Raw genomic sequence first — 27187 nt, 5'->3', positions numbered from 1 at the left:
AAAAAAAAAAAAAAAAAAAAAAAAGCTGTACTTTAAAGCTGACTTGTACTGGGTACTCTGAACTTTCAAGGAGGCCAGAGCAGGAAAGGGAAAGGAATAACCCCAACCACCCCCAATACAAGAGAGGCACAAATTAAAGGGCTGGGCACAGGCTGTAGCCCTCGGTGAGGGGTTAAGCAGCTTGACAGTTGCTCTGTGGTCTTTGGGATATAATTCTGCCCAAGGCTAGAACCACAGAGAAGAGTTTGCACTCTTAAGTCCAGGAAGGGGGCTACCTGGAAGGCCTGAGAACAAAGGAGAAAGGGGCTGTGCTAAACACAAGGCCAGGGCCCTAGGGACACAAGGCAGCTGGAGAGTGGGATCTCTTGTTAAATGGCATGGTAGGCAGATTAGAGTCCCGGCTATAATCCCTAGGGCCCCAATCCTAGTAGTTATGTGCTAACCAACACACTACCCTGAGGCTTCTGGGAGAACAAGAGCCCTGAGGAAGAAGCAGTGAGACCAGGCATGAGAAAACCCAGAAAGCCAGCTCAGTGTTCCCAGGAAGGCTGGCACACGGGGCCTGAGAATTCTTAAATGGTCACTGTTACTGGTACTTGCTCGGCCTTTCCAGGCCCCTCTGATGAGCTCTCTAATCAGCAGGACCAAGGTGTGAAGTGGGGGTTAACAGGGATCCATCCCATTGGATGAAGAAAGGTGGACAGCCTGTTCGTCTCTGATGTCAGCCTAGGGCTGGGAACAGTTTGTGAGGACTTATCTGTTGTACCTGCCAAAAGTTAATTAGTAACTCACCATCGAGAGTGAATTAGCAGGACAAACGTAATCCAACATGCCAGTGTGGGGTAGGACAGTTCCCTAATCAGCCCTTGGCCCCCAGATGCCGGCTCTCCCCTCCCCTCTGACACTTCTCTCTGGGAACAGCAGACAAGAGAATGTCAGGGCAGAAACCTGCTGGACTAGGCTCTCAGCAGCCCAGATCCTCCCTGGGGGAATCCCCCAGAATTCCTCACTGTGTGACACAGTTTTCTCCCATGTCCTGGGCATATCTGTCTGACATGGTGGTCCTTAAGTCCTCAATGTCACGACGCAGCTGTTGAACCTCCTCTAGTTTCCTCTTGATCACATCTGGCTTCTGCAAATCTAGCTGAGTCTCTGGGTGCTGTGCTGCTGGGGAGAAGAGGATTTCACGAGAATGTTAGTTGCAAGACACTTTCATGTGGACGGCGCAGTATGGATAGGCAGTATCTTGAACCCACAGTCTTGGGACATACACTTTAAAAAAAGCATCTGGGGACAGTGGGTTAATTTGCTGCTGAAGGCCCACTTTTAGTTTGTCCTACATGCAAGTACCCCCATAGCTTGTTTCCAAAAACAGATTTATGAACACCTACTTTGTGAAACAAATGTCCAGAGGGCAGTGGCCAGGCCTATGTACTCTGTCTACATATTACCGTAAGAATATGGGAAAGTGGGATGGGGGAGAGAAGAGAAAGAAGGCCCCTCCTTCCTGGGCACCAGATTGGTCTGAGGACTCACAGTGAATGCCTAGGAGCAGGGAGAGATTGGGGTCATGGCCCTGGGCCCTCTGGGTCACAATGCTACAGACAGCCTGCAGATCTTGAAGGCAACTAGCCAACTCCTCATGCAGCTCAAGTGCCAGCTGGGCCGTGTCTGGTGAAGGTGGAGACCCTGGTTGGGCCTGGCGCAGGTGTTCCTGGAGCGTCAGATTCTTCTCAATCAAGTCCTGGTTTTGCACTGAAAGCTGAGCAGACAGATGGGTAAGCACATTAACTCAGGCCCAGGGAGAGGAAGAGTATCTATGCATGTATGTGTGGGTGTGGAAGGAATGGGTGAGTCATACGCAGTGTCCCCCCTTCCCCAACCCTACCCCTACCAACAGGCTTTAGCACTTCCCCCACTATCGATATCAGGCCTGATTCTTCCTGTGGGTAGGCTGAGCCCACAGGGCTCTAGCACTAGAGAGGAAGCCAACCCTCAACTGGTTCTGAATCATCAGCATCTAAGTTTCTGTTCAAGAACCAGAGAAGATGCTCCTGCCCCTAGGAACTCTATCTCAAGTCAGTCCCTCAGCCAACTCTGTTAGCCAGGCTATTAGAGAAGGCTTACCGTGAACGGTGAAATCTGAGAAGATACTGGTTTCAATCTCTCCCTGCCACCCTGACAAAAGTGGCCACCAGCCAGCCTGATCACAGTGTGTCAAAGGAATAAAGAGAGTAAGAAAGACAGTATGACAGCTAGTAGCCACTAGGTGGGGGGCTGGAGAAGCTGGGACCTGGAGGATCCAGCCCTGGAACGAGTCCTGCCTTTTCAAACTCTCACCTCAGTGGAGTCAGACTTTATTACAAAAACCATCTATTCATGTATGTCTGTCTGTTTCCCTCTCTTCCTGACAGCTTAATCCACTTCCCTTCCCTTCCTACCTTGACTGTGTTTATGATTCATAGAGTCTGAATAGAGTCCCTCTTTCAGTCCCAGGCCCTCCACCCACACTGGGCCACGTGACAATCCTAGCTAAAGGAGGTTCCTTCCTAGGTACTAGGCCAGTCAGAAAACTTGGTTGCCCCCTGCTGACAGCTCTGTTTAGTGCATGAAGGCCACCAAATCCTCAGTCTTCTTGAACTCTCCAACCCCAGAAACCTGCGGCTTTAAGACGTCAAAGGAAGAGAGAATGACTTTCCCCATCAAAAAGCATTCCTGGGCCTGGCGCAGTGGCTCACACCTGTAATCCCAGCACTTTGGGAGGCTGAGGTGGGCGAATCACGAGGTCGGGGATGGAGACCATCCTGGCCAAAGTGGTGAAACCCCATCTCAACTAAAATACAAAAAAAATTAGCTGGACACGGTGGCTCGTGCCTGTAGTCCCAGCTACTCAGGAGGCTGAGATGGGAATCGCTTGAACTCGGGAGGTGGAGGTTGCAGTGAGCCGAGATTGCGCCACTGCACTCTAGCCTGGCAACAGAGCAAGACTGTCTCCAAAAAAAAAAAAAGAAAGAAAGAAAAAAAAAAGCATTCCTAGGTAGTAGTTATGGACATGCTAAAACAGGCTTAGGGTCTGTAATATAAAGGATGATGCAATGCACCTCTCCTCTGCCCCCAAAGCTCAGTAGGGACCTTTCCCTTTCAAACACTGGGGTTCCTATTGGAGTAGAGATGGGGAGGGCATACAAAGAAATCAGGTTTGTGGAGGCAGAACCAAGAGGTCTGACTAATGCTACTCACCTCCTTCACGGCTGTGCGCAGCTGCTGCAGGGCTGAATCCCTTCGCTGGGCCTCCTCTCTCAGGGCCTGGCTTGTTCCTTCTTCTTGAGCCACTTCCTGCTCTAGGCTCTGAATCACACAGCCAAGATGTTGAGGGAACACAGGAGTAACAAGTCTGGTTCTGACAGTATCACCGCTGGCTTGGACTATATAGTGAAGACTCACCCTAGCTACACACTCCTGCTAAGAAATCATTTTAGAACAGTCCCAATTTGTGACCTCCCATTTAAACCCTCCTATAGCCCTTGACCACATAACAAATAGAGGTCAGTTTCTTAGCAGGGCATTCAAGGCCACGGTAGCTCCTACCTACTTTTCTAGCCATATCTCTTTCCACCCTCCACATGGCCAGCCTCTACACTGCCATAATGAATGACTGGCCCTCATCCCTGAAGGCTGCAGCGTCAATGCTTCTGCTCACTTCCCTTTTCCTTTGTTCAAGCTGCTCTTCTGCTGTTACCTCCAGGAAACCTCCAAGGCCCACCTGAGCTTTCTTCAATCTGCAAATCAGATCCAATTAATCCTAATCCTATCTTGCTATCATATCCATCATGGCTTACAAGTACATCTGCTTAATATTCTAGCTGGCTATGCACATGATCCTTCACTCCACTCAAACACAAACTTTCTTGAGGGCACTGTGCTATTCAACTGAGTTCAGTATTTACTGAGCGCTTACTGTGACAGGCACTGAGGAGAACACCAACAGTTCCTGTCTTTTAGGAGTTAACAGTCAAGTGCTCTTGACAATACTGTCTATTAAATGCTGTTCAGAGACATGGAAAGGGGTAGGAGAGCATACTCACAGGTGCCTAATCTAGTGAGTTCTGTGTAAGTGTGTTTGTGTGTGTAGGAGGGGTCAGGGGAAGGGAGATATTTAAGCTTTTAAACTTCTGCCTCATTCTATTCATTCAATTTTTCTTCAAATTTTGAAACTGATTTGAAGTGTGCAATTTTTTTATATTTCTCATTTTATATCAATAAAAAAATGCAACTGCCAAGGAAAACACGTCATGATCATGAAATATCCAAAGTGACGATGAATCCATCGAATTCCAACAAATTCACCTGATATATATATATATATATGAGATGGAGTCTTGCTCTGTCGCCCAGGCTGGAGTACAGTGGCGTGATCTCAGCTCACTGCAACCTCTGCCTCCCAGGTTCAAGCAATTCTCCTGCCTCAGCCTCCCGAGTAGCTGGGACTACAGGTGCGTGACACCACGCCCGGCTAATTTTTTGTATTCTAGTAGAGACGGGGTTTCACCTTGTTAGCCAGGATGGTCTCAATCTCCTGACCTCGTGAGCTGCCCACCTTGGCCTCCCAAAGTGCTGGGATTAGAGGCGTGAGCCACCGTGCCCAGCCTCACCTGATATTTTAATTTGCTTAAGTAGTCTTATCATAGGTAAATGTGCCATTTAAAATGTCAGGCCTTTCCAAACTTTGTAGAACCCCAAGTGTTCTAGGAAACTTATTTTGAGATCCATTAAAACTCTACTAAAACCTGGGATTTTAAATGAGTATATATTAAAATGCTTGCCAGGCTTGACTACCTCCTTACAGGACTTGAAAGAGGTGAACCAGATAGACGTAGCCCAATCCACATAATGGCAAAGGCAAGACTGCAGCCTCCATTTATTCCCTCCAAATAAGTGCATTTCAGGTGTTTTGGTGTGAAAACTTTTAGAGTCCAAAGAGACGCTAAGTGAACCCGCTTTACCCAGGATTTCTTGGAGAATCCAGTTAAAAACACTCCCACTCTGGCCCAAAATAGAAACCTGGAGCCATCTTTGATTCTTCCCTGTTCTTCAACCCTTACATCTTGTCAGTCACTGATTCCACTTGATGTTACCTCCTAAAGTCACTTAAATCTATCCCCTCACATCTCCCTGCTGCTATGCTGCCTTATGCCAGGTTCCCTCATCATCTCTCACAAGAATTTCTCCAACAGTCCCCTGGACCTTCCCTCTCTCCAGAATGCCAATCTTCCACACTTGAGCCTGAGTTGCAAACCTGACCACATCACATCCCAATTAAATGCTGTCATAGGCTGGGCATGGTGACTCATGCCTGTAATCCCAGCACTTTGGGAGGCTGAGGCGGGTAGATCACCTGAGGTCAGGAGTTCGAGAGCAGCCTAGCCAACGTGGTGAAACCCCGTCTCTACAAAAAAAATACAAAAATTAGACGGACATGATGGCGGGCACCTGTAATCCCAGCTACTTGGGAGGCTGAGGCAGGAGAATTGCTTGAACCCGGGAGGCAGAGGTTGCAGTGAGCCAAGATTGCGCCACTGCACTCGAGCCTAGGCGACAAGAGTGAGACTCCGTCTCAAAAAATAAAAAATAAAAAAAACTAACTTAGTTGATAGATAATGCCCTCCCATAGCCTGGAATGCCCAGGTCTCCACTTGCCAACTTAAAATGAATACTTCAGCAGTATCAAACTGCTTGCAGCACCACGTTCAAACTATGCCGTTTCATGTCTCCATGTTCCCACTCATGCTGTTCCTCCTATCTGGAATCCAACACATCCTATCCACCTCCTCTTCTTTGCCTGGCTAACTCCTCATCCTTCTAGGTTCAGGATCTCTGGAAACCTCTCTTTTACCTCCCTTCCTCCCACTGACTCTCCTGTGCTCCCCCAGGATACTGTGGGCACTGCTCTCACAGTACTGTGCTGAAACTCCCTACTATATTTGTGTCCTCTCAGCAAGGCTCGGAAGCACTGGGGTCTCATTCTTCTTGTATCCCTAACACTGAGCAACTTGCATGGCAGAGAACAAAATAAATATTGGCTAAATTCTAGAGATTCCATCATTAAGTTCTGCCCACCATGTCCCAAGGATTCCTGCTCACCTGTACTTGTGAGCGCAACTGATCCATCTTCTGTTGCTGCTTCTCCACAATCTGAAAGGCAAAGTTATCAAGGAAGGCTGCAAGCACAAGGCTGACAGTGAGGTCAGAGGGCAAGAGGGCTGCACTAGGACATGTGGTCTGGCTATTAGACCATTAAGAGGGAGACCAGGATACAGATTAGTGAACTCTACCTACAGAAATATAAACCAGACTCCTAATCCTGGCTAACTAGCTTCACAATACTGTGCTCCAATCACAAGGTTTATACAGGAATGTAGTGTATATACAGGAATGACCACTACTGGGGAAAGGGAACTCTCACCTAATAACTGCAGGCCAGTGGAATCAACTTTATATATAGCCAGTGCAAACTCTTGTTCTTTGGTACAAGGACATGGCTAAAAATTCAGTTTAATGAAGCTTGCCATTTCTAGTGCTATTATGGTTGTTGTTATTTACAGTTTTGGTCATACTGATTATCCAAGAAGGGACCCTAAACAGGCCTGGTTTCTTGTCTTTTAAAGACTGCAGGTGTTCTCTGAATCAATTCAGGGTTTCTATATCGGCCTGAGCCATGAATAAAGTACACCAAACTTTACTGCACCATTTTGGATCATCTAATCTAGACATTCAGAGGCATATCATCCCTCCTCTTACTTTTGCCTATATTCTAAGTGAGTCAAGTTTGCCTGTTATAAGGATGACATTCTAAATACAAATTACTATATAGGGTGACTTCTCAGAAAAGAAAGAAAAGCTCTTGGTAACAAATCCTAGATAGCCCAAAGCCAGGAATTCATGTCTGCCTCCCAATACACAATCTTTTCTTTCCTCCCAGCCTACCCTCCGTTACAGCCTGGACACCCTCAGTCACCTTTTGGAGCGAATCACATTGCTTCTGCCAGGACTCCATTTCCACTTCTGGACCTTCTCCACGGGTCTCCTCCACAGACTGTTTATCTTGCAGGCTGAAAGACAGTGGCCCCTTCAAGAACTCTGAAGTTAGAGACAAGTGGCTTTGATTCTTGGTTCTGCTATTTATTGAACATTTTGAGGCAAGACATTTAGTCCCCTCCAAGCGGTAGCTGGGGATAATACTTAGGTCTGTTGTAATATAAGGGGTGCCACACAAAACCTCCTCAGCGTATATTAATTCTCTTCCCTAGGGGCCAGAATCTATACAATGTGACACCAATTCTCTACCTGCCCAAGGCTCTTGTATATTTTGTTTTGATATTTAAAAAATACAAATTTATCACATGTATTTAGACTGTAAGTCATACATGTACATTGTAGGAACTTCAGAAAATACAAAAGCTGTTTTCTTGGCACACACAGTCTGGCGCAAAGCCAACTCTGTCCTCTAACCCCACTTCTGACTCTGACCAATGATTTCCTCCAGTGGGTCCCTACAATTACTTATAGCAAAGCCCGACTGCTGAGATAAACAACAGGGACACTGTGGTTAAATATGGGATGAGAAATCCAATCTATCCCATTAGAAACTGGAATTGGTCCAAGAGGCTGTTGAAACACAGAAACTGCTATTAATATGGAGGAGATTCCCAAGACACCCTGAGAGTACATTATGGCATCTTGTTTGTTCTCAGAACCTGTCATGGCAATGGAGAACAATCCCTAGGGCTGAGGAGAAACAGATGCTCCTGGTAGCCTTTATTAACTACATGGCTTGAACTGTGGATAACTCTCAGTTCTTACCACCAGTACCCACTTTTGAAAGTATACAGATACCTCATTTCCCAGTTTATAAAGTGCTTTCATTTATTCAACACATACATACTAAGAATTATGTGCCAGACACGGGATTAGATCCTTACAAAGGCTATGAAGATAAGCCCCCACTGCATCCTTACTCCATGCCAAAGATATAAAAGCTGCTTCCCTACTATTCACAGTCCAAAGAAAACAAAGCTCAGAGAAGTAAAATGATTTTCCCAAAGCACCCAAAGTCACAAAGGTAAGTAAGCAGAATGGCTATGACAAAAAACTCTCTCCATTCCTCTCAATCCCACAGGGTTATTTACCTATGTCCAGCAGAGGAAAATTCCGCTTCTCTCTGCTTCAGGCTTTCCAGTTGAGTCTCCTTGTCTCTGCAGATTGCCTGGGTCTCCTCTAGCAAACTCTCCAGCTCAGTCACTTTCTCCTGCAGCTCTGTGCTCTTCAACTCAGAATCCTTAAGCTGAGAAACAGGATCCCACGTTTAGGTCAAATAAGTCAAGTGTTAGAAATGCAAAATGCTTGTTTCTCGGTGTCACAAAGAAATAGCACTCAAACATACATTTAATTTCCTCAGCAAGGCAATTTTTACTTTCTGCAGAAAGGGTGCTCCTCGCAGATGGAACAATGGCGAGAGCACAACTGGACAGGGGAAGAGAAGGAGTTCTTATTCCTGAAGCAGGTCGTCCCTACTGCTATGTTGTCACCCTATTGGCTAGGGTTGAACCACACAGTCTAAGCTAATTCCGATTGGCTATTTTAAAGAGAGCAGGTGTATGAGCCAGAGTGGGGGTGGGGTGGGGTGGGGTGAGTAGTTTGGTGGGAAGGACAGTTAGGAACAGGTAACTAAAGGTGACTTAGGTCACAGCAGGTGACCGGAGAGACTCAGGTCAAAGCAGGTGATGGGGATGAGTCAGGACAGAGCAGGTGACCAAGGGAACAGATTTGAACTACTGATTAAAACTGGTGGAAAAGGTTGTTTAATGAAACTAGAAGCAAGAGGGTGAAGAGAACCAGGAAGTTAAACTTGAAAGAGTAAGAGAGCTGAACATACTGATTCTTTGAAGAGAAACTTGGGGTTCACTATATTTAACATAAGGAAGCCTCTGTCTGGGTACCTCAAAAATTTGCAGTCTGGTTACAAATCTGACAAATGTGAATCCGGACATGACTGCTTTGGGATTATCCTTTCAGGAAGTCACAGGATAACTGCATACAGCAGATGATGAAAAAGTTCCCCTGCCTGGCCACTCCCTGATCACCCCAGGCATGCCAAGACATTGCTGCTACCTGCTGGCTCTGCTTCTGATGGTCTTCCAGCGTGGGCAGGTCAGCCAGGTAGCGCTCCAAGGTCTCAATACGCTGCTGCTTCTCCCGGTTCTGCTCTGATTCCTTCTGACATTTCTTTTTCAAATTATTGATATGTTTATCGCGACCTTTGACCTAGAAGAAGAAATGTGAAGTTTGTCTCTACCCTTCACTCCTCTATGACCCTGCCGGAGTGCAGTGGTGTGATCTCAGCTGACTGCAGCCTCCACCTCCCAGGCTCAAGTGATCCTCCTACCTCAGCCCCTGGAGTAGCTGGGACTACAGGCACACGCTACCATGGTAGGCTAATTTTTCTATTTTTTGTAGAGACAGGGTTTTGCCATGTTTTTCAGGCTGGTCTCCAACTCCTGGCCTCAAGCCATTCACCCACCTTGGCCTCCCAAAGTGCTGGGATTACAGGCATGAGCCACCATACCCAGCCACATCAACTTTTTTTGAAGCAACCCTTGAGGTTGTGAATGTTGTTCTACGGCAATGAAGGTAGGAAGCCAAACAAATTTTGCCATTTAGGATTTGAGTATAAAACTAAAGAATTAATGAACTTTCAAATCAAGGACAGAGAAACACTTCTAGGGCAGTTTTTAAAAACTGGCAGCATTTCTGTTGTAAAATACAGAATTTGTCTGGTCTCTGTACCTGGTTCCTGGGAGGTAACCTCTAAGCCCTTGGAATTTCCTGAATTGGACAGAAGTGGGCCAGAACCCATCATGAGTAAATTTATGCCAATACTATGACTCAGAATGGATGCAGATCACCAGAAAAACCAACTGCTTTGAACCTAATCTACTACGGGAAAGGGAGAGGGATGGGTGATTGAGTTTAATCATGCCTACATAAATGAAACTCCAACTAAAAACTCTGGACACAGAAGCTCACTGGAGCTTCCTGGTAGGTAAACACATAAATGTGCTGTGTTTACATGCTCTTATTCCACACAAGGAGAGGGCATGGAAGCTCTGCTCTCAGGATGCTCCTGGACCTCACCCTATGTCTCTCTTCATTTGGCTGGTCCTGAATTGTATCCCACTCCCTCACCCCCTTTTTTTTGAGACAGAGTTTCGCTCTTGTCACCCAGGCTGGAGTGCAGTGGCACGATCTTGGCTCACTGCAACCTCCGCCTCCCAGGTTCAAGTGATTCTCCTGACTCAGCTTCCTGAGTAGCTGGGATTACAAGCACCCACCACCACGCCCAGCTAATTATTCTATTTTTAGTACAGAATAATACTGTACTAAAAATGGGATGGGATTTCACCATGTTGGCCAGGCTGGTCTCGAACCCCTGACCTCAGGTGATCCACCCGCCTTGGCCTCCCAAGGTGCTGGGATTACAGGCATCACCCACTGCACCCAACCCTGAATTGTATCACTTATAATAAAACTGTAATAATAAGTATAGTACTTTCCTGAGTTCTGTAAGTAATTCTGGGAATTATTAAACCTGAAGGTCACAGAAGCCAGTTGGTCAGAAATACGAGTGGTCTGAAGACCCCAGAATTTGCTGTTGGCATCTGGAGTTTTGTTGAGAACTGTACCCTTAAACCTGTGGAGTCTGACACTAACTCCAGATGGTCTGCATCTGAATTGGACCGCAGAAGTATACATAACTTTCTGATAAGACATATAACCAGTTTGGTCAGAAAAGTAATATATTCTTCCCTAAATACCGTACATGATATAAAGCCATGCAATCAACTGGAAAGGCTAATGAGACTTGAGAGAAAGAGCTATGTCCGTTTGCTAATTATCATATCCTAAACACACAGCAGAATGCCTGGCACAGAGCAGGTATTCAATAAAGATTTGAACAGAGGCTTTTTCTTCACCATTATGGTGCTTTGTTTTATTTTGTTTGCTTACGAACAAGGAAGCTGAGGAAAACAAGAGAGAACAGAAAAAGTGATGCAGATATATTAAATGTCAAAGAGGAGACAAAGGCCTAATTTAATCCAAAGATATAACACTACTAAGAAAGATCCCTGAAAATCAGTCAAAAGCTTTATCCTAGGTCTAATCTGTACTCTTAAATCTCTGAAATAGTGATTTTCACATTTCAGTATGTATCAGAATCACCTGGAAAGCTTACTGAAAATGGTAAACTGACCATAAATGTTTATGTATTCTCCCTTCCAAAAACATCTTTAAAATGACAGAAAAGAAATAAAGTATCAACTGAGAAACAAGAGGGGAGGAAACAAAAGTCTAGGAAAGACTTTTTTTTTTGAGACAGGGTCTTGCTCTGTCACCCATGCTGAAGTGCAGTGACACGGACACAGCCCACTGCAGCCTTGACCTCCTGGGCTCAAGTGATTGATGCTCCCACCTCAGCCTCCCGAGTGGCTTAGACTACAAGTGCGTACTACCACGCCCAGCAAATATTAAAAAAAAAAAAAAAAAATTTTTTTTTTGAGACGGAGTTTCGTTCTTGTTGCCCAGGCTGGAGTGCAGTGGCACGATCTCGACTCACTGCAACCTCCACCTCCCGGGTTCAAGCGATTCTCCTGCCTCAGCCTCCCAAGCAGCTGGGGTTACAGGTGTCCACCACCACGCCCAGCTAATTTTTTGTATTATTGGTAGAGACAGGGTTTCACCATATTGGCCAGGCTGGTCTTGAACTCCTGACCTTACATGATCCGCCTACCTCGGTCTCCCAAAGTGCTGGGATTACAGGCATGAGCCACCGAGCCTGACTTAAAATTTTTTTATAGAGATGGAGTCTCGCCATGTTGCCCAGGCTGTTCTTGAACTGGGCTCAAGCAATTCTCCTGCCTTGGCCTCCCAAAGTACCAGGATTAACAGGAGTGAGCCACCATGCCCAGCTTATGAAAGATTTTAACGTTTTTAAAAGGTGAAAGTGAACAGGGGAGATAAATGACATGGGGCAGAAAAGTTACAATCTGTAGTGGGAGTTACAGACAACAGGGAAGAAATCTGCTCCTCCCAACTCCCAAGAGCCTCTGAAGTACCAGCTCAAGATGGAGGCAAGTATCAACCACAGATTTGAAAAACAGGGGAATTCCCTAGAAATCAATATACAAGTTAGCTAGATATCAGCCCCATCCTGGGCTTCCCCATCAGGAGACTATTCTCCGAAGAAAACGATGAGAGAGATTCCTGACTCAAGAGTACCCAGTCACAGCAGAGAGGGTGAAGTATTGGGTTGAAAACAAGTATAAGTAAAAATCTATGTATATGGCCGGGTATGGTGGCTCACACCTGTAATCCCAGCACTTTGGGAGGCTGAGGTGGGAGGATTAGTTGAGGTCAGGAGCTCAAGACCAGCCTGGCCAAAATGGTAAAACTCCATCTCTATAAAAAGTACAAAAATTAGGCCGGTGCAGTGACTCAAGCCTGCAATAATCCTAGCACTTTGGGAAGTCAAGGCGGGCGGATCACCTGAGGTCAGGAGTTTGAGACCAGCCTGAGAAACATGGCAAAATCCTATCTCTACTAAAAATACAAAAATTAGCCGGGCGAGGTGGTGGGTGCTTATAATCCCAGCTACTCAGGAAGCTGAGGCAGGAGAATCGCTTGAACCCAGGAGACGGAGGCTGTAGTGGCCGAGATCATGCCACTGAACTCCAGCCCAGGCAACAGAGCGAGACTCTATCTCGGAAACAAAAAAAACCCAGGCGTGGTGGTACATGCCTGTAATCCCAGCTACTCAGGCGGCTGAGGCATGAGAGAGAATAGTTTGAACCTGGGAGGCGGAGGCTGCAGTGAGCCTAAATCGTGGCACTGCACTCCACCCACTCCACAGTCTCCAGCGAGACTGTGTCTCAAAAAAAAAAAAAAAAAAAAAAAAAAAAAAAAAAAAAATTGTATGTATAGAACTGTGGGGACTCTAAGCCCAATCTCAACACCGAGAATCCAAAGGCTAAAAAGCATTCCTGCCTCTAGCCTCTCCACCGGAGTGCAGGTTGAAGATTCTTCCCTAGAGAGAGTGAGAGATGACATCCAGATACTGACATTTGAGCGTTCCCAAGTGAAAAGGGTAGCCTAAGTCTGATCCTACACTGAAGTCCAACAGGTAACCACCATGAACCCAAAGCTTTCTTTTTTTTTTTTTTTTTTTTGAGACAGAGTCTGGCTCTGTCACCCAGGCTGGAGCGCAGTGGCCGGATCTCAGCTCACTGCAAGCTCCGCCTCCCAGGTTTGCACCATTCTCCTGCCTCAGCCTCCCGAGTAGCTGGGACTACAGGCGCCCGCCACCTCGCCCGGCTAGTTTTTTGTATTTTTTAGTAGAGACGGGGTTTCACCGTCTTAGCCAGGATGGTCTCGATCTCCTGACCTCGTGATCCACCCGTCTCGGCCTCCCAAAGTGCTGGGATTACAGGCTTGAGCCACCGCGCCCGGCCGAACCCAGAGCTTTCATCCAGCTTTTAAATGCTTCGTTTTTATTTTTTTGAAGGAGTCTCACTCTCGTCACCAAGGCTGGAGTGCAGTGGCGCGATCTCGGCTCACTGCAACCTCCACCTCCCGGGTTCAAGCAATTCTCCTGCCTCAGTCTCCTGAGTAGCTGGGATTACAGGCACCCACTACCACGCCCGGCCAATTTTTGTATTTTTAGTAAAGACAGGATTTCGCCATGTTGGCCAGGCTGGTCTCAAATTCCTGACCTTAGGTGATCTGCCCGCCTTGGCCTCCCAAAGTGCTGGGATTACAGGCATGAGCCACCGCACCCAGCCTGCTTCCTTCTTAAATACGAATGCCCGTCCATTCAATGATCACCAAGCCTCTAACATGAAAGACACCAAAAACAGAAAAAAAGGACCTTAAGAAAACAAGAAATACTATAAACAGATATAAACATCCAAAACAATTACAATCAATATTGTCGGGGGAGATACTGTTCCCATGAAACAAAACAGATGTCTAAAATTCATCAAAGAAAAAAAGTGCAGGAAAAGCATACTATTCAGAAATATAGCTGTCCCTTGGCATACATGGGGGACTGGTTCCAGGACCACCTTTGTATATCGAAATCTGCTTATACTTGAGTCCCACAGTTGGTCCTGTAGAAACTGCACATATGTCGGCCCTCCATACACTCTGGTTTTGCATCTCTTGAATATGTGATTTTTGATCTGCGTTTGGTTGAAAAAAAATACACGTACAAGTGGAACTGTGCAGCTTAAATGTATTGTTCCAAGGTCAACTATATATATCAGAGGAAAGAGGAGAGCTCTAGATAGATACTACTGTGGGGTTGTGCTGGGGTACAGAACTACTAATCTTTTTTTTTTTTTTTTTCAGTGTCTTGCTGTTACCCAGACTGCAGTGTAACTGTGAGATCATGGCTTACTGCAGCCTTGATCTTTTGGGCTCCAGTGATTCTCCCACCTCAGCCTCCTGAGTAGCTGGGACTACAGGTGGCACCACCACACCTGGCTAATTTTAAAAAAAGTTTTGTAGCTTTCACCACTTGGCAGCCACTCAACCCAGCCACTTCTAGGTCCCTGCCATCCTGCTCCTTCCCTCCCTGGGAACCAGCCCAGTTCCAAGCCGCCCACAGAGCCTCCGGGAATGCCTGGCTATAAGCTGGCTTTAATCTTGACAGCCATGCTGTGGCCAGAGACTTCTGCTACTTTGAAATGTATGATACAAGCCCTGATGAACAGAGAAGCAATAGTGAGGGACTTGGAAAACCTGGGCGAATGAGCACTTCCTTATAAGATCTCTGTCAACAGCACAGCAGAGGCGGGTATTTCTTGGTGAATTTTTATGCACCAACCACAACTGTTGAAAGCATGATGGAGCACTTGTCTAGAGATGCAGATGTGATTAGACAGAGTATTGTGAAACATCCCAGGAACTAAAAGAATATGAAGAGATTGTCCTAGTCTCACTTGATGAAAAACTATATTCCACAAAGCAGCAGCAGTGAGGGCCAGGTACAGTGGCTCACATCTGTAATCCCAGCACTTTGGGAGGCCAAGGTGGGTGAATCACCTGAGGCCAGGAGTTCAAGACCAGCCTGGCCAACAATAGTGAAACCCCGTCTCTACTAAAAGTACAAAATTAAGCCCAGCGTGGTGGCATGCGCCTATCATCCCAGCTACTTGGGAGGCTAAGTCACAAGAATGACTTGAGCCAGAGAGGTGGAAATTGAAGTGAGAAGATTCACTAGACTTTAGCCTTATATAGAATTCCTTCACATTTGAGCAGCATGGATGAGAAGGAATAGTTTGCAAGCCTGGCCTTTATTTAACAGTGTGTTGCAGGTGCTGTTTGATTTTTCTAAAGTATTTTTAGCCCATACTCCCCTTTGCTGCAAGAAGTAGGGAACTGCTCACTGACAAGCTTCTCTATCATCTCTGGCACCAGTGGATCATTCTTGATTTTGTTTACATTAGTGTCATTTCTTTGTCAGCGAGGACTTTTCCCCTTCCAACAGTCACACCCTCCGCCCCCCGCCTTTTTTTTTGAGACAGAATCTCACTCATTCTGTTGTTCAGACTGGAGGGCAGTGGTGTGATCTCGGCTCACTGCAACATCTACCTCCTGGGTTCAAGCGACTCTCTTGTCCCAGCCTCCTAAGTAGCTGAGGTTACAGGCACCCACTACCACATCCGGTTTTTTTCTTTTTTGAGACGGAGTCTTGCTCTGCTGCCAGGCTGGAAGTGCAGTGGCGTGATCTTGGGTCACTGCAACCTCTGCCTCCAGGGTTCAAGCGATTCTCCTGCCTCAGTCTCCCAAGCAGCTGGGACTATAGGCGTGTGCCACCACACCCAGCTAATTTTTTGTATTTTTAGTAGAGATGGGGTTTCACCATGTTGGCCAGGATGTTCTCAATCTCCTGACCTTGTGCCTTGTGATCTGCCCATCTCAGCCTCCCAAAGTGTTGGGATTACAGGTGTGAGCCATCGTGCCCGGCCACTTTTTTTTTTTTTAGTAGAGACAGGGTTTCACCATGTTGGCCAGACTGGTCTCAAACTCCTGACCTCAAGTGATTCACCTGCCTTGGCCTCCCAATATGCTGGGATTACAGGTGTGAGCCACTGTCTCTGGCCAGTAAAAACAAAACTTGTAATACCACCTGGGATTGTAAACTAGTCATTCAGACTGTATAACCACATAGAAATAAAAATTGAAGAGCAATGTATTATGGGCAAATTTTGCTCTGAGTAAGCAAACTTGATTTTAGGAAAATAAAAAAATTTTTTTTTTTTAAGAGAGGAGTCTCACGCTCTACTGTTGTCTAGACTTTTGTCTTTTTTTTTTTTTTTTTTGAGACAGGAGTATCACTCTGTCACCCAGGGTGGGGTGCCGTGGCCGGATCTCAGCTTACTTCAAGCTCCGCCTCCCGGTTTACGCCATTCTCCTGCCTCAGCCTCCCGAGTAGCTGGGACTACAGGTGCCTGCCACCTCACCCGGCTAATTTTTTGTATTTTTAGTAGAGATGGGGTTTCACCGTGTTAGCCAGGATAGTCTTGATCTCCTGACCTCGTGAACCATCCGTCTCGGCCTCCCAAAGTGCTGGGATTACAGGCTTGAGCCACCGTGCCCGGCCTCAGACTTGTCTTAACTCCTGAGCTCAAGCAATCCTCTTGCCACAGTCTCCCAAAGTGCTGGAATTATAGGTATGAGCCACTGAGTCTGGCCAGAACTATTAAATTTTTTATTTTTTCATTTGTTTTTAGAACTACTAATTTTATTATAAATCTATTGGTATTTAATTACTTAACTTAGATATATAAATTATTATTATTTTTAAACTCACTAACTCAACTTTATTTTATTTTTTTGAGATGGAGTTTTGCTCTTGCTGTCCAGGCTAGGGTGCAATGGAGCAATCTCGGCTCACTGCAACCTCCGCCTCCCGGGTTAAATTGATTCTCCTGCTTCAGCCTCCTGAGTAGCTGGGATTATAGGCATGTGCCACCATGCCCAGCTAATTTTGTATTTTTAGTAGAGACAGGTTTCTCCATGTTCGTCAGGCTGGTCTTGAACTCCCAACCTCAGGTGATCTGCCCATTAAGCCTCCCAAAGTGCAGGGATTACAGGCATAAGCCACAGCGCCCAGCCTAACTCAACTTTAAATTTTCTTTTTTAACAAACCCTCTTAAGTCCTTCCAGTACCAATAACATCAGCATCACCTGGGAGCTTGTCAGAAATGCAGAATCCAGCTGGGTGCAGTGGATCACATCTGTAATCCCAGCACTTTAGGAGGCTGAGGTGGGTGGATCGCCTGAGGTCAGGAGTTCGGGACTAGCCTGGCCAACATGGTGAAACCTCATCTCCACTAAAATTACAAAAATTAGCTGGGTGTGGTAGCAGGCACCTATAATCCCAACTACTTGGGAGGCTGAAGCAGGAGAATTGCTTGAACCCAGGAGGCTGAGGTTGCAGTGAGCTGAGATTGCACCACTGCACTCCAGCCCAGGTGCCAGAGTGAAACTCCATGTCAAAAAAAAAAAAAAAAAAAAAAAAAAAAAATGAAGGATCTCAGGCCCCCTCCTAGAACTACTGAATCTGATGTACATTTTTAACAAGATCCCCAAGTAATTCTGAAACACTGAAGTTTGAGAAATATTGCTCTAGTTGTTTTAAGTGGTCCAGAACTTAACATTACTAAACTGGTTCCCCAAAAACACATGCTTTAAAGCAAGCCATGAATTGGGAGATAACAACAAAACCAAAGAACTTTAAACCTAAGGCAATTTTAAAAGTACTGGCAAAAAACAAAAAAAAACAAAACAAAACAAAACAAAACAAAAAAACACCCAAACTAGCTGTGCACATGGAATTTTTTTTTTTTTTCCCCTGAGTCTTGCTCTATTACCCAGGCTGGAGTGCAACAGCATGATGGCGTGATCCTGATTCACTGCAACCTCCACCTCCTGGGTTCAAGCTATTCTCCTGCTTCAGCCTCCCAGGTAGCTGAGATTACAGGCGCCAGCCACCACACCCGGCTAATTTTTGTATTTTTAGTAGAGATGGGGTTTCACCATGTTGGCCAGGCTGGTCTCGAACACCCAGCCTCAAGTGATCCACCCATTTCAGCCTCCCAAAGTGCTGGGATTACAGGTGTAAGCCACCACGCCTGGCGCACATGGAATTTTTCTCTACTTTTTAGGAAGGGTGAGAAACCAGACTGAATGATATAAATACACCACAGGTATTTAAATATCTTGCAACAGTGCCATCTGGTATGAGTACTCAAGTTGGTTTTCTACCCAGACCAGCTGGTGGTACATTGCACAGCACAACCTGGGACATACAGGTGAGAGATCATACAACTTTCCCTGACTGTTGTGGTTTTGTGGAGATGAAGCAAAAATGAGGGAGGGAGGAGAGTTCCATTTCTAGCAAAAAGGAGATCTGTGATGATTCTGTGTGAGAAGGCAGTGGAGGATCTCACCCAGTTGTCTCCTTTTAGTTCAGGAATGGGGGCCAGAAACAGCTTAGGCTTTAGAGTAGACAGCTGACTGCCAATTCCTTTGTGAATTAGGGCTATCAGCTATTCAGCTCACCCTTTCTTCCTGTTTCTTCACTTCCTCAGAATGCTTCTGCAACGCCACTTTGAGCGACTCTCTGATGAGCTGGACTTCAACTTCAGAAGCAGAGAGTTTCTTTTCAAGGTCAATCTTTTCTCTGCTCAAGGCTTCTGTCTTCTGTGCAAACTGTGCACGTAAGAAAGTGTTTTCTCGCTGCAATTCCTGCCAGAAAGATTCTCAATATGTAACTGTTCTCTACCCTTATAGTCTCATGTACTTTATTTATTCCCAGCATACTTCATGGTCAAATATCATTTTTCTCCAATAATTTCTTTAAGAAGTGGTTCTCAACTGGGTCTTAGGGTTAACAGCATCAGCCTTACCTATTGCTGTAATTTGTTAGCAATGTGCAATGCAATTTCTTAAGCCTAACTCCTAGGCCAACCAAATCAGAAACTATAGGGATGGGTCCCAATAATCTGTGTTTTAACAAGCGCTCCAGGGATTCTGATGCACACTCACATTTGAGAACCACTGCCTTAAAGCAATACCTAAGCCACTGTATACTGGAAGGAACCCAGGACAAGACATCAGAAGACCTGGGCTTAAAGCCTGGCTCCCCTCCACTCATTCTCTATATTATCTCAGGCAAGGTCTTCCTCTTTCTCGGGTTTCAATTCTTTCATCAGTAAATTTGAAAAATTAACTAGATTTTATTTAAGGCACTTCCCACTGTTAACATTCTGATTCTATGAGACAGGATACTGCCTTAATTAGGTAGCAAAGCCAGTGCTATAACCTGTCAAATATCCAACATTCAAATGCCCAAACTGCAGAGGCTTGGTCAACAAAGCAGGCTTCTTTTCAAGCTCTCAACCCCCACAACCATTGATCTCAATGAGAATATTATCTTCTTCAGCTGCTCCTAGATATGGAGGATAAAAATGAGAATGGCTGGGTGCAATGGCTCACGCCTGTAATCCCAGCACTTTGGAAGGCTTAGGTAGGCGGATCACGAGGTCAGGAGTTCGAGACCAGCCTGGCCAATATGGCGAAACCCCATCTCTACTAAAAACATTAAAAATTAGCCAGGCATGGTGGCAGGCGCCTGTAGTCCTAGCTACTTGGGAGGCTGAGGCAGGAGAATCGCTTGAACCAGGAAGACAGAGGTTGCAGTGAGCCGAGATTGTGCCACTGCACTCCAGCCTGGGTGACAGAGCAGGGAGAAAAAAAAAAAGAGAGAATGGCTCTAAATCCCACATCATCTTTGCCTCTCTCTCCTTTTGGCCAGGGCTAGAAGATTAAGTCTTCTCATAACATCACTCAACTCTAGGACTTTACTATCTACCTTTCTCCCAAGTATGTCTTGACACCCAGCCATCTGGACTTTCACCTGGTTCTTAGCCTTTTCTGCCACCACTAGGGCATGATAAAGGGTGCTTTATAATTAGTATGTTACTCTTTGAGGGTAATTAATATGTTTACTCTTGATCTCTTTTGTATCTCCTGGATACCTAATGGTGCCAAGCATAGGGAAGACACTGAGTTATGACAAACAGAATGCCATCTTGATTGCCAATACTTACCTGTAGCCTCAGCAAGCAGACATCACCAAAGGGGGCAGGGCGGCCCAAGAGGGCACTGTGGACTTGCAGTTCGCTCTCTCGCACTTTCTGCTCCAGCTGAGAGATGTGTTTCCTCTGCCTGCACAAGCCGGTAGAATCGGGTCAAGGTCCTGATGCTAACCCCTCACAATATAAGCCCCTACTAAATATAATCCCTATTATGTAAGCAAGATCTTAGATTCTGGATATCACTATTTTCTGAAGGAAGAACAAATGAGAAAGATAACTGAGGGGAAATGAGGAAAAAATCAGAGGCAATGAACTGGCTACCCCCTTCAGGCATTCCCTAGAGCCCTAAAGAAATATATAACTGGCCTATCACGTTATATATACGACTAGGCTGCTTATCAAACTGCCTCCACCGTGAGGCAAGACGTGGGCCTAAACAGAGGAGGAATGTTTTGCCCTTGGGAAGACTCCATTAGGTGTCTTCAATGGGGCCTGGGAGAGTAGTCTGGCTCTGTGGTACCCCTTGCCCTCTTACTTATCAATGAGAAGCTCTTTTTCTTTCAGAAGGTGTTCATTACTGTTCAAGATGCTGATCCACTGTGCTGGCTCTAAGATGGGCAGTGAAGGAGCAAAAGCAGGAGGATGGTGGCAGATGGCTCCGTTCTGAAGCTGAAAGGCAAGTAGGCCCAGATGAGCTTGATCTTGACCCATACATGCCTGAAAACACCTGAGCAGTAATCAGCTGGGTCTGTAGTCAAGGCCCAACTTGGCTCAGCCTGATGAGGCCCAATGTTTATGAAATAATTTTAGCTCTGAGGCATGACTGGAAAGAACCTGCCAGGAAGGCTTCTGCCAACTAAACACTCCCTGTTCAAAAAGGCTCTAGTTTCTAAGAAAAGGTCAGTTATCTTTCATTATCTAGCAACAGAGGCAAACCAGGAGCTAGGATGTCCTCACCAACCAAGGAAGGGGAATATGTCTGCTCCCTTCCTTCCCACTCTTCAGCAGCATAAGGATTTTTTAAAAGAAAATATGCTGGGCGCGGTGGCTCACGCCTGTAATCCCAGCACTTGGGGAGGCCAAGGCGGGCAGACTGCCTGAGCTCTGGAGTTCTAAACCAGCCTGGGCAACAGGGTGAAACCCTGTCTCCACTAAAAAATACAAAAAATTAGCCGGCGGTGGCGGCATGCGCCTGTGGTTCCCAGCTACTCAGGAGGCTGAGGCAGGAAAATTGCTTGAACCTGGGAGACAGAGCAAGACTGTCTCCAGAAAAAAAACACATACACACACACACACACACACAAAAAAGAAAATAAAAAAGAAAATACAGGCCAGGTGCAGTAGCTCACCCCCCACCCCCCAGCTTTGGGAGGCTGAGGCGGACAGATAACAAGGTCAGGAGTTCGAGACCAGGCTGGCCAGCATGGTGAAACTGTTTCTACTAAAAATACAAAAACGACCCAGGGGTGGTGGCACGCATCTGTAGTTTCAGCTACTCAGGAGGTTGAGGCAGGAGAATCACTTGACCCCCCTGGGAGGTGGAGGTTGCAGTGAGCTGAGATCATGCCACTGCACTCCAGCCTGGGCAACAGAGCGAGACTCCATCTCAAAAAAAAAAAAAAAAAAAAAAAAAGAAAATACAAAAGTGATAGAGAGAACACAGGGGCTCAAAGAAGGTTTTCATATTTATTTATTTACTTATTTTTTGAGACGGAGTCTCACTGTCATCCACGTTGGAGTGCAATGGAGTGGTCTTGGCTCACTGAAACCTCCACCTCCCAGGTTCAAGCAATTCTCCCACCTCAGCCTCCCAAGTAGTTGGGACTATAGGTGCATGCCACCACACCTGGCTAATTTTTACATTTTTAGTAGAGGCAGGGTTTCACTCTGCTGGCCAGATTGGTCTCGAACTCCTGCCCACCATGGCCCAAAGTGCTGGGATTAAAGGCATGAGTCACTGCACCTGGCCTCAAAGATGGTTTTTAAACCCTAGCTCTACCTATCACCAGCTCTATGACCCTGGACAGATTATGTAGTCTAAGAACCTGGTAAGTTTCTACATCTACCTCGTTAGTACACTATGAAGATTAAATAAAATTCTGTAGCCTAGTAACTGGTATAAATACCTTTTAAATTTTCCTTTGTAACCCTTTGCTATTTTGCAGACCCTAACTGGTGCTTAATTTAACCACCAAACAGATTCAATGGCCAACAGCTCACAAGCCTGTATTTCCTGTCTACAAACATCTTCCTTCTTTTTACAGCTATTTTCTTTAAAGCCAAAATTCAAAGGACAAAAGCTATTACAATTCTAAGAACTGTACAGAACCTAGAAAACCAAGGAAAGATGGACCTCTACCTGCATTTGCTCCATCTGTAAACGGATCAATTCCAGCTGCTGCCGACAAGTGCTGAGTTCACAAGATTGCTCTCGGGGATGCCAAGTGTCAGGACTTGGCTGCCACACCTGAGAGGGCAGCGGCTTGGAGAGCCCGGGAGCAGGCTGGAGTCCCAAAGGGAGGACCCCACTGCTATTAGAATGTGGTCCATTCCGCTCAAACACTGCCCCGCTGCCCGGTGCCTTCTTGGCCTCAGGCAACACTTTGTACAACTCCTTACTTGTGCTGGTTCTTGGGTTGTGGAAGCGGACTCGGTGGTGAGGATCTGAATAAAGTGTCTCCATCACTGCCGACTGATTGAGGGTAGAGTCCATGCGAGGAATATCAAACTTCCTCGCCTCTTCTTGTCTTTCATGGCCCACTGCTGGAAACCAGGACTGCTCAATTCCATTTTCTCCAGGAGCACCAGAGAGATACACGAGATCTCTAGATAGGCCTGGAGAAAGTTTCATTGCACCGAGGTCTCCATTTCTTGTCATTCCCACACTTTCAGCCAACCCTGACAAAGGGAGTTTGGAAGAAGAGGGTCCAACAGGTGTAGAATTTGGCTTGGCAGGAGAGGTCCCTAAAGTAGAAGGCATCACATGGGCTGTTGGAATGGTTACATGGCTTTTGATGGGCTGGAAAGGAGGACTGCCACTTGAGCTGCAAAAATCTGCGGAGAGAATAGTCTTCCATAAGTAAAAATTGAAGCAGCAAGCTTTCTTGAGTTTGAATGCTATGCCAGAAACTCTCAGCCTGTCCTGAGACCAAGCAGAGAGAGTACCGTCATCAAAAGTATCAAGCAGAAAGACACAGCAACCAAACTGGGAGATGTATTTTCCAGGATCTCAAATGCCATTCACAAGGTAAACCAACAAAAGGCAATAATGGCTTCACTTTTAACTTAGTCCTTTGTACTAGAATAAAAAAAATCATGTCAGTCAACAGACAAAGCTGAAAACTGAACTTTAAAAAAAATTACTTACTTAAGGAAAATGAGTTAGGTCCTACTCTTCTGGAAGCTGGACAACTCTCAGCTATAATCAAATCTAATAAAAATATCCTTTCCAAGAGTCGCCAGAATCTTCTGCGACCTCCAAAAGCTCCCCCAGGAAGGTGAGCAACAAGTCCAAACTATCTGAAGAATGAAGTGAACTAGACAGTCTTGCTCAGTATGCAGGGCATGGAGTATGGCATCTGAGGCAGGATTCTGTTCTCTCTCCCATACCCCAGACCTGACTGCCTGGATATGTGAAGTTATTCTTAGTAACTCTCAGGTTTCACTCTAGCACAGTGAGCACTCTCAATTGGGTACACACTGAAATCCTCTATTTTATATTTTGCCTTTCACTTGGCCCCTTGTGTGTACCCAACTGTGGGTTGTTTTTTTTTTTTTTTTTTTAACTTTTCCTTCAGACTGAATTCATGTTTCCTTTGGCTCCTGCGTGGTCTTGGGAGACAACCCTTGATTAGCCCTACTGCAGAAGGTTCACATTTCTACCTATTTCCAACTTTCAAGTACTACTCTGAAGGGGACTACTGCAAGCAAACAATAAGGGAGGAATGTGAGGTAACATACTTATTGCTTTCAGCGGGCAGAAAACTAAATAAGGAAACAAGGAATACCAATTTCTTTTCAACTATATTCAGTACTTGTTCCCAACTCAAGCATATCTACGATGGAGAAGAGCGACTACCAACTTGTTTCTCTTTTTTTTCTCCCCACCAACCAACACAGAGCACACTCAGATAACAACAAATACTGTAATTGTTCCCAGAATTACGTGAGTATAAGATCAGCTACTATCTTCTCATTAAACAACCTTTTTTTTTTTTTTTTTTTTGAGATGGGGGTCTCACTCTGTCACCCAGGCTGGAGCACAGTGGCGTGATCACAGTTCACTGAAGCCTCAACCTCCCCAGGCTCAGGTGATCTTCCCACCTCCGTTTTTTTATTTTTAGTAGAGACGGGGTTTCGCCATGTTGCCCAGACTGGTCTCGAACACATGGGCTCAAGTGATCCACCCACCTCAGCCTCCCAAAGTGCTAGGATTATAGGTGTGAGCCACCATGCCCGGCCTTAAGCAACTCTTTAAAAATACAGGCAAACCACCTCACACCTGTCAGAATGGCTATTATCAAAAAGATGAGGCCGGGCGCAGTGGCTCACACCTGTAATCTCCAGCACTTTGGGAGGCTGAGGAGGGGGGATCTTGAGGTCAGGAAATCGAAACTATCCTGGCTAACACGGTGAAACCCCACCTCTACTAAAAATACAAAATATTAGCTGGGCGTGGTGGCACGTGCCTGTGGTCCCAGTTATTCTGGAGGCTGAGGCAGGAGAATCACTTGAATCCGGGAGGCGGAGGTTGCAATGAGCCGGGGTCGCACCATTGCACTCCAGCCAGGGCGACAGAGCGAGACTCCACCTCCAAAAAAAAAAAAAAGAGATGAAAGGCAACAAGTTTGGAGAGGATGTAGAGAAAAGGGAACTCTGGTACACAGTTGGTGGGAATGTAACAACACAGTCATTGTGGAAAACAATGGAGTATGTAGGTTCCTCAAAAAAACCAAAAAACGAAAAATAGTTACCATATGATCCAGCAATCCACTTCTGGGTATATATCCAAAGAATATGAAATTAGTATGTCAAAGAGATATATACAATCCCATGTTTACTGAGTAATTATTCACAATAGCCAAGTTACAGAATCAACCGATGAATAGATAAGGAAAATGCAGTATACAGACACAATGGAATACCAGCCTTATAAAAGATATAATTTATGTCACTTGCAACAACATGGATGAACCTGGAGGACACTAAGAGAAATAAGCCAGGCACAAAAGGACAAATACTGCATGTTCTTATTTGTATGTGGAAGCTAAAAAAACCTCGACACATAGAAATAGAGAGAATAATTGTGGTTACTATAAGTTCGGGAGCAGGAGGAATCGAGATGCTAATCAAAGGGTAAAACATTTCGGTTAGACAGGAGGAATAAATACTTTAAAAAAAGATGTGCAAGCCTTATACTATATGCATAGTATCTAATTTCCTATACTCAAGATGATCTTGGGGATACATAAAAGGCCACACTAAAAAAACACACATACACATAACAAAACAAAAACCTGAATAAGTTCTGACAACATGCATTAGTCTCTCAGGACACCAAGAAAGAAATTTCTCAGTTAAAGGACCCAGTTTCTGATGTCTCACAACTTAAATATAGGACTAGTACACAAAGTTAAGGCAGACTGGTAGTGATAAAGACTTCAAAGACTAATAAGCAATACAATTTTTTCATTTTTTTTTTGAGACGGAGTTTCGCCCGTTGCCCAGGCTGGAGTGCAATGGCACAATCTCGGCCTACTGCAACCTCCGCCTCCTAGGTTCAAGCAATTCTCCTGCCTCAGCCTCCTGAGTGGCTGGGATTAAAGGCATGCTCCACCACACCTGGCTAATTTTATATTTTCAGTAGAGACGGGGCTTCTCCATGCTGGTCAGGCTGGTCTTGAACTCCCAACCTCAGGTGATCCGCCCACCTTGGCCTCCCAAAGTGCTGGGATTACAGGCGTGAGCCACTGTGCCTGGCCCAATTTTTTCTTTTTTGAGATGGGGTCTCACCCACTCTGTTGTCCAGGCTGGAGTGCAGTGGCACAATCTTGGCTCACCACAACCTCTGCCTCCCGGGTTCAAGCGACTCTTCTGCCTCAGCCTCCCTGAGTAGCTGGGATTACAGGAACCCGCCACCATGCCTGGCTAATTTTTGTATTTCTAGTGGATGGGGTTTCACCATGTTGGCCAGGCTGGTCTTGAACTCCTAACCTCAAGTGATCCACCTGTCTCAGCCTTCCAAAGTGCTGAGATCACAGGGATGAGCCACCGTGCTTAACCATAAGCAATATGTTTTAAATTCTCCATAAAAGCACATAGTATCAGTTCTTATCAAGGGTTGCTGCTCCCATAGTGTAATTACAAAACAGAAGACTGTGAGGTTGTAGCACATGAGGTGTTGCTACCATGAACTCTGCAATACCTCCTACCATTCTCTATCCATAGCACCACTCTCTCTAGATTCACCAAATTCAGTTCTGAGTCCACACCCTCTACTATGGTTTGAAAGTATCTGTCTCCTAAAAGTTCATGTGTTGGAAACTTAATTGCCAATGTAACAGTATTAAGAAGTGGGGGCCTCTAAGAGGTGACTGGGTCATGAGGGTAGAAGCTTCATAATAGATTAGCAGAAGTGAGTTAGTTCTCAAAGCAGTCGGTTGTTATAAAAGCAAGCTTGGGGCCTGGCACGGTGGCTCATGCCTGTAATCCCAGCACTTTGGGAGGCTGAGGCGGGCGGATCACCTGAGGTCAGGAGTTTGAGACCAGTCTGATCAATATGGAGAAACGCCATCTCTACTAAAAATACAAAATTAGCTGGGTGTGGTGACACATGCCTGGAATCCCAGCTTCTTGGGAAGCTGAGGCAGGAGAATCGCTTGAACCCGGGAGGCAGAGGTTGCGGTGAGCCGAGATCCTGCCATTGCACTCCAGCCTGGGCAACAAGAGCTAAACTCCATCTCAAAAAA

General features: G+C 45.7%; 1 protein-coding gene and 1 pseudogene across 3 annotated transcripts in view; one reads left to right on the top strand and one right to left on the bottom strand.

Annotated features, from left to right (window-relative positions):
* Positions 1 to 6: 6 nt before the first annotated feature.
* The window catches only part of CEP85 (centrosomal protein 85), a 48520-nt gene continuing 21339 nt past the window's right edge, over positions 7 to 27187 (bottom strand). For 2 of the 3 annotated variants that reach the window (XM_017856193.1, XM_017856194.1), the window contains exons 4-14: positions 22579 to 23273; positions 20755 to 20888; positions 20232 to 20349; positions 18682 to 18867; positions 9169 to 9321; positions 8187 to 8341; positions 7016 to 7109; positions 6142 to 6192; positions 3241 to 3348; positions 1537 to 1762; positions 7 to 1167 (exon numbers count right to left, since the gene is read on the bottom strand). In XM_017856193.1, coding sequence (XP_017711682.1) covers positions 1007 to 1167; positions 1537 to 1762; positions 3241 to 3348; positions 6142 to 6192; positions 7016 to 7109; positions 8187 to 8341; positions 9169 to 9321; positions 18682 to 18867; positions 20232 to 20349; positions 20755 to 20888; positions 22579 to 23273 — 2081 coding nt within the window. In that variant the 3' untranslated portion in view covers positions 7 to 1006. The remainder of the gene's footprint in view (positions 1168 to 1536; positions 1763 to 3240; positions 3349 to 6141; positions 6193 to 7015; positions 7110 to 8186; positions 8342 to 9168; positions 9322 to 18681; positions 18868 to 20231; positions 20350 to 20754; positions 20889 to 22578; positions 23274 to 27187) is intronic. The other variant, XM_017856195.1, reaches the window with a different exon arrangement.
* LOC108518046 (28S ribosomal protein S6, mitochondrial pseudogene) lies at positions 14206 to 15091 on the top strand (annotated as a pseudogene).

Source organism: Rhinopithecus bieti, unplaced genomic scaffold, assembly GCF_001698545.2.
Source record: "Rhinopithecus bieti isolate Rb0 unplaced genomic scaffold, ASM169854v2 scaffold_41644, whole genome shotgun sequence".
Classification (NCBI taxonomy): Eukaryota; Metazoa; Chordata; class Mammalia; order Primates; family Cercopithecidae; genus Rhinopithecus; species Rhinopithecus bieti.
The sequence above is the reverse complement of the archived record's forward strand: the minus strand, read 5'-3'. Positions and strand labels throughout refer to the sequence as shown.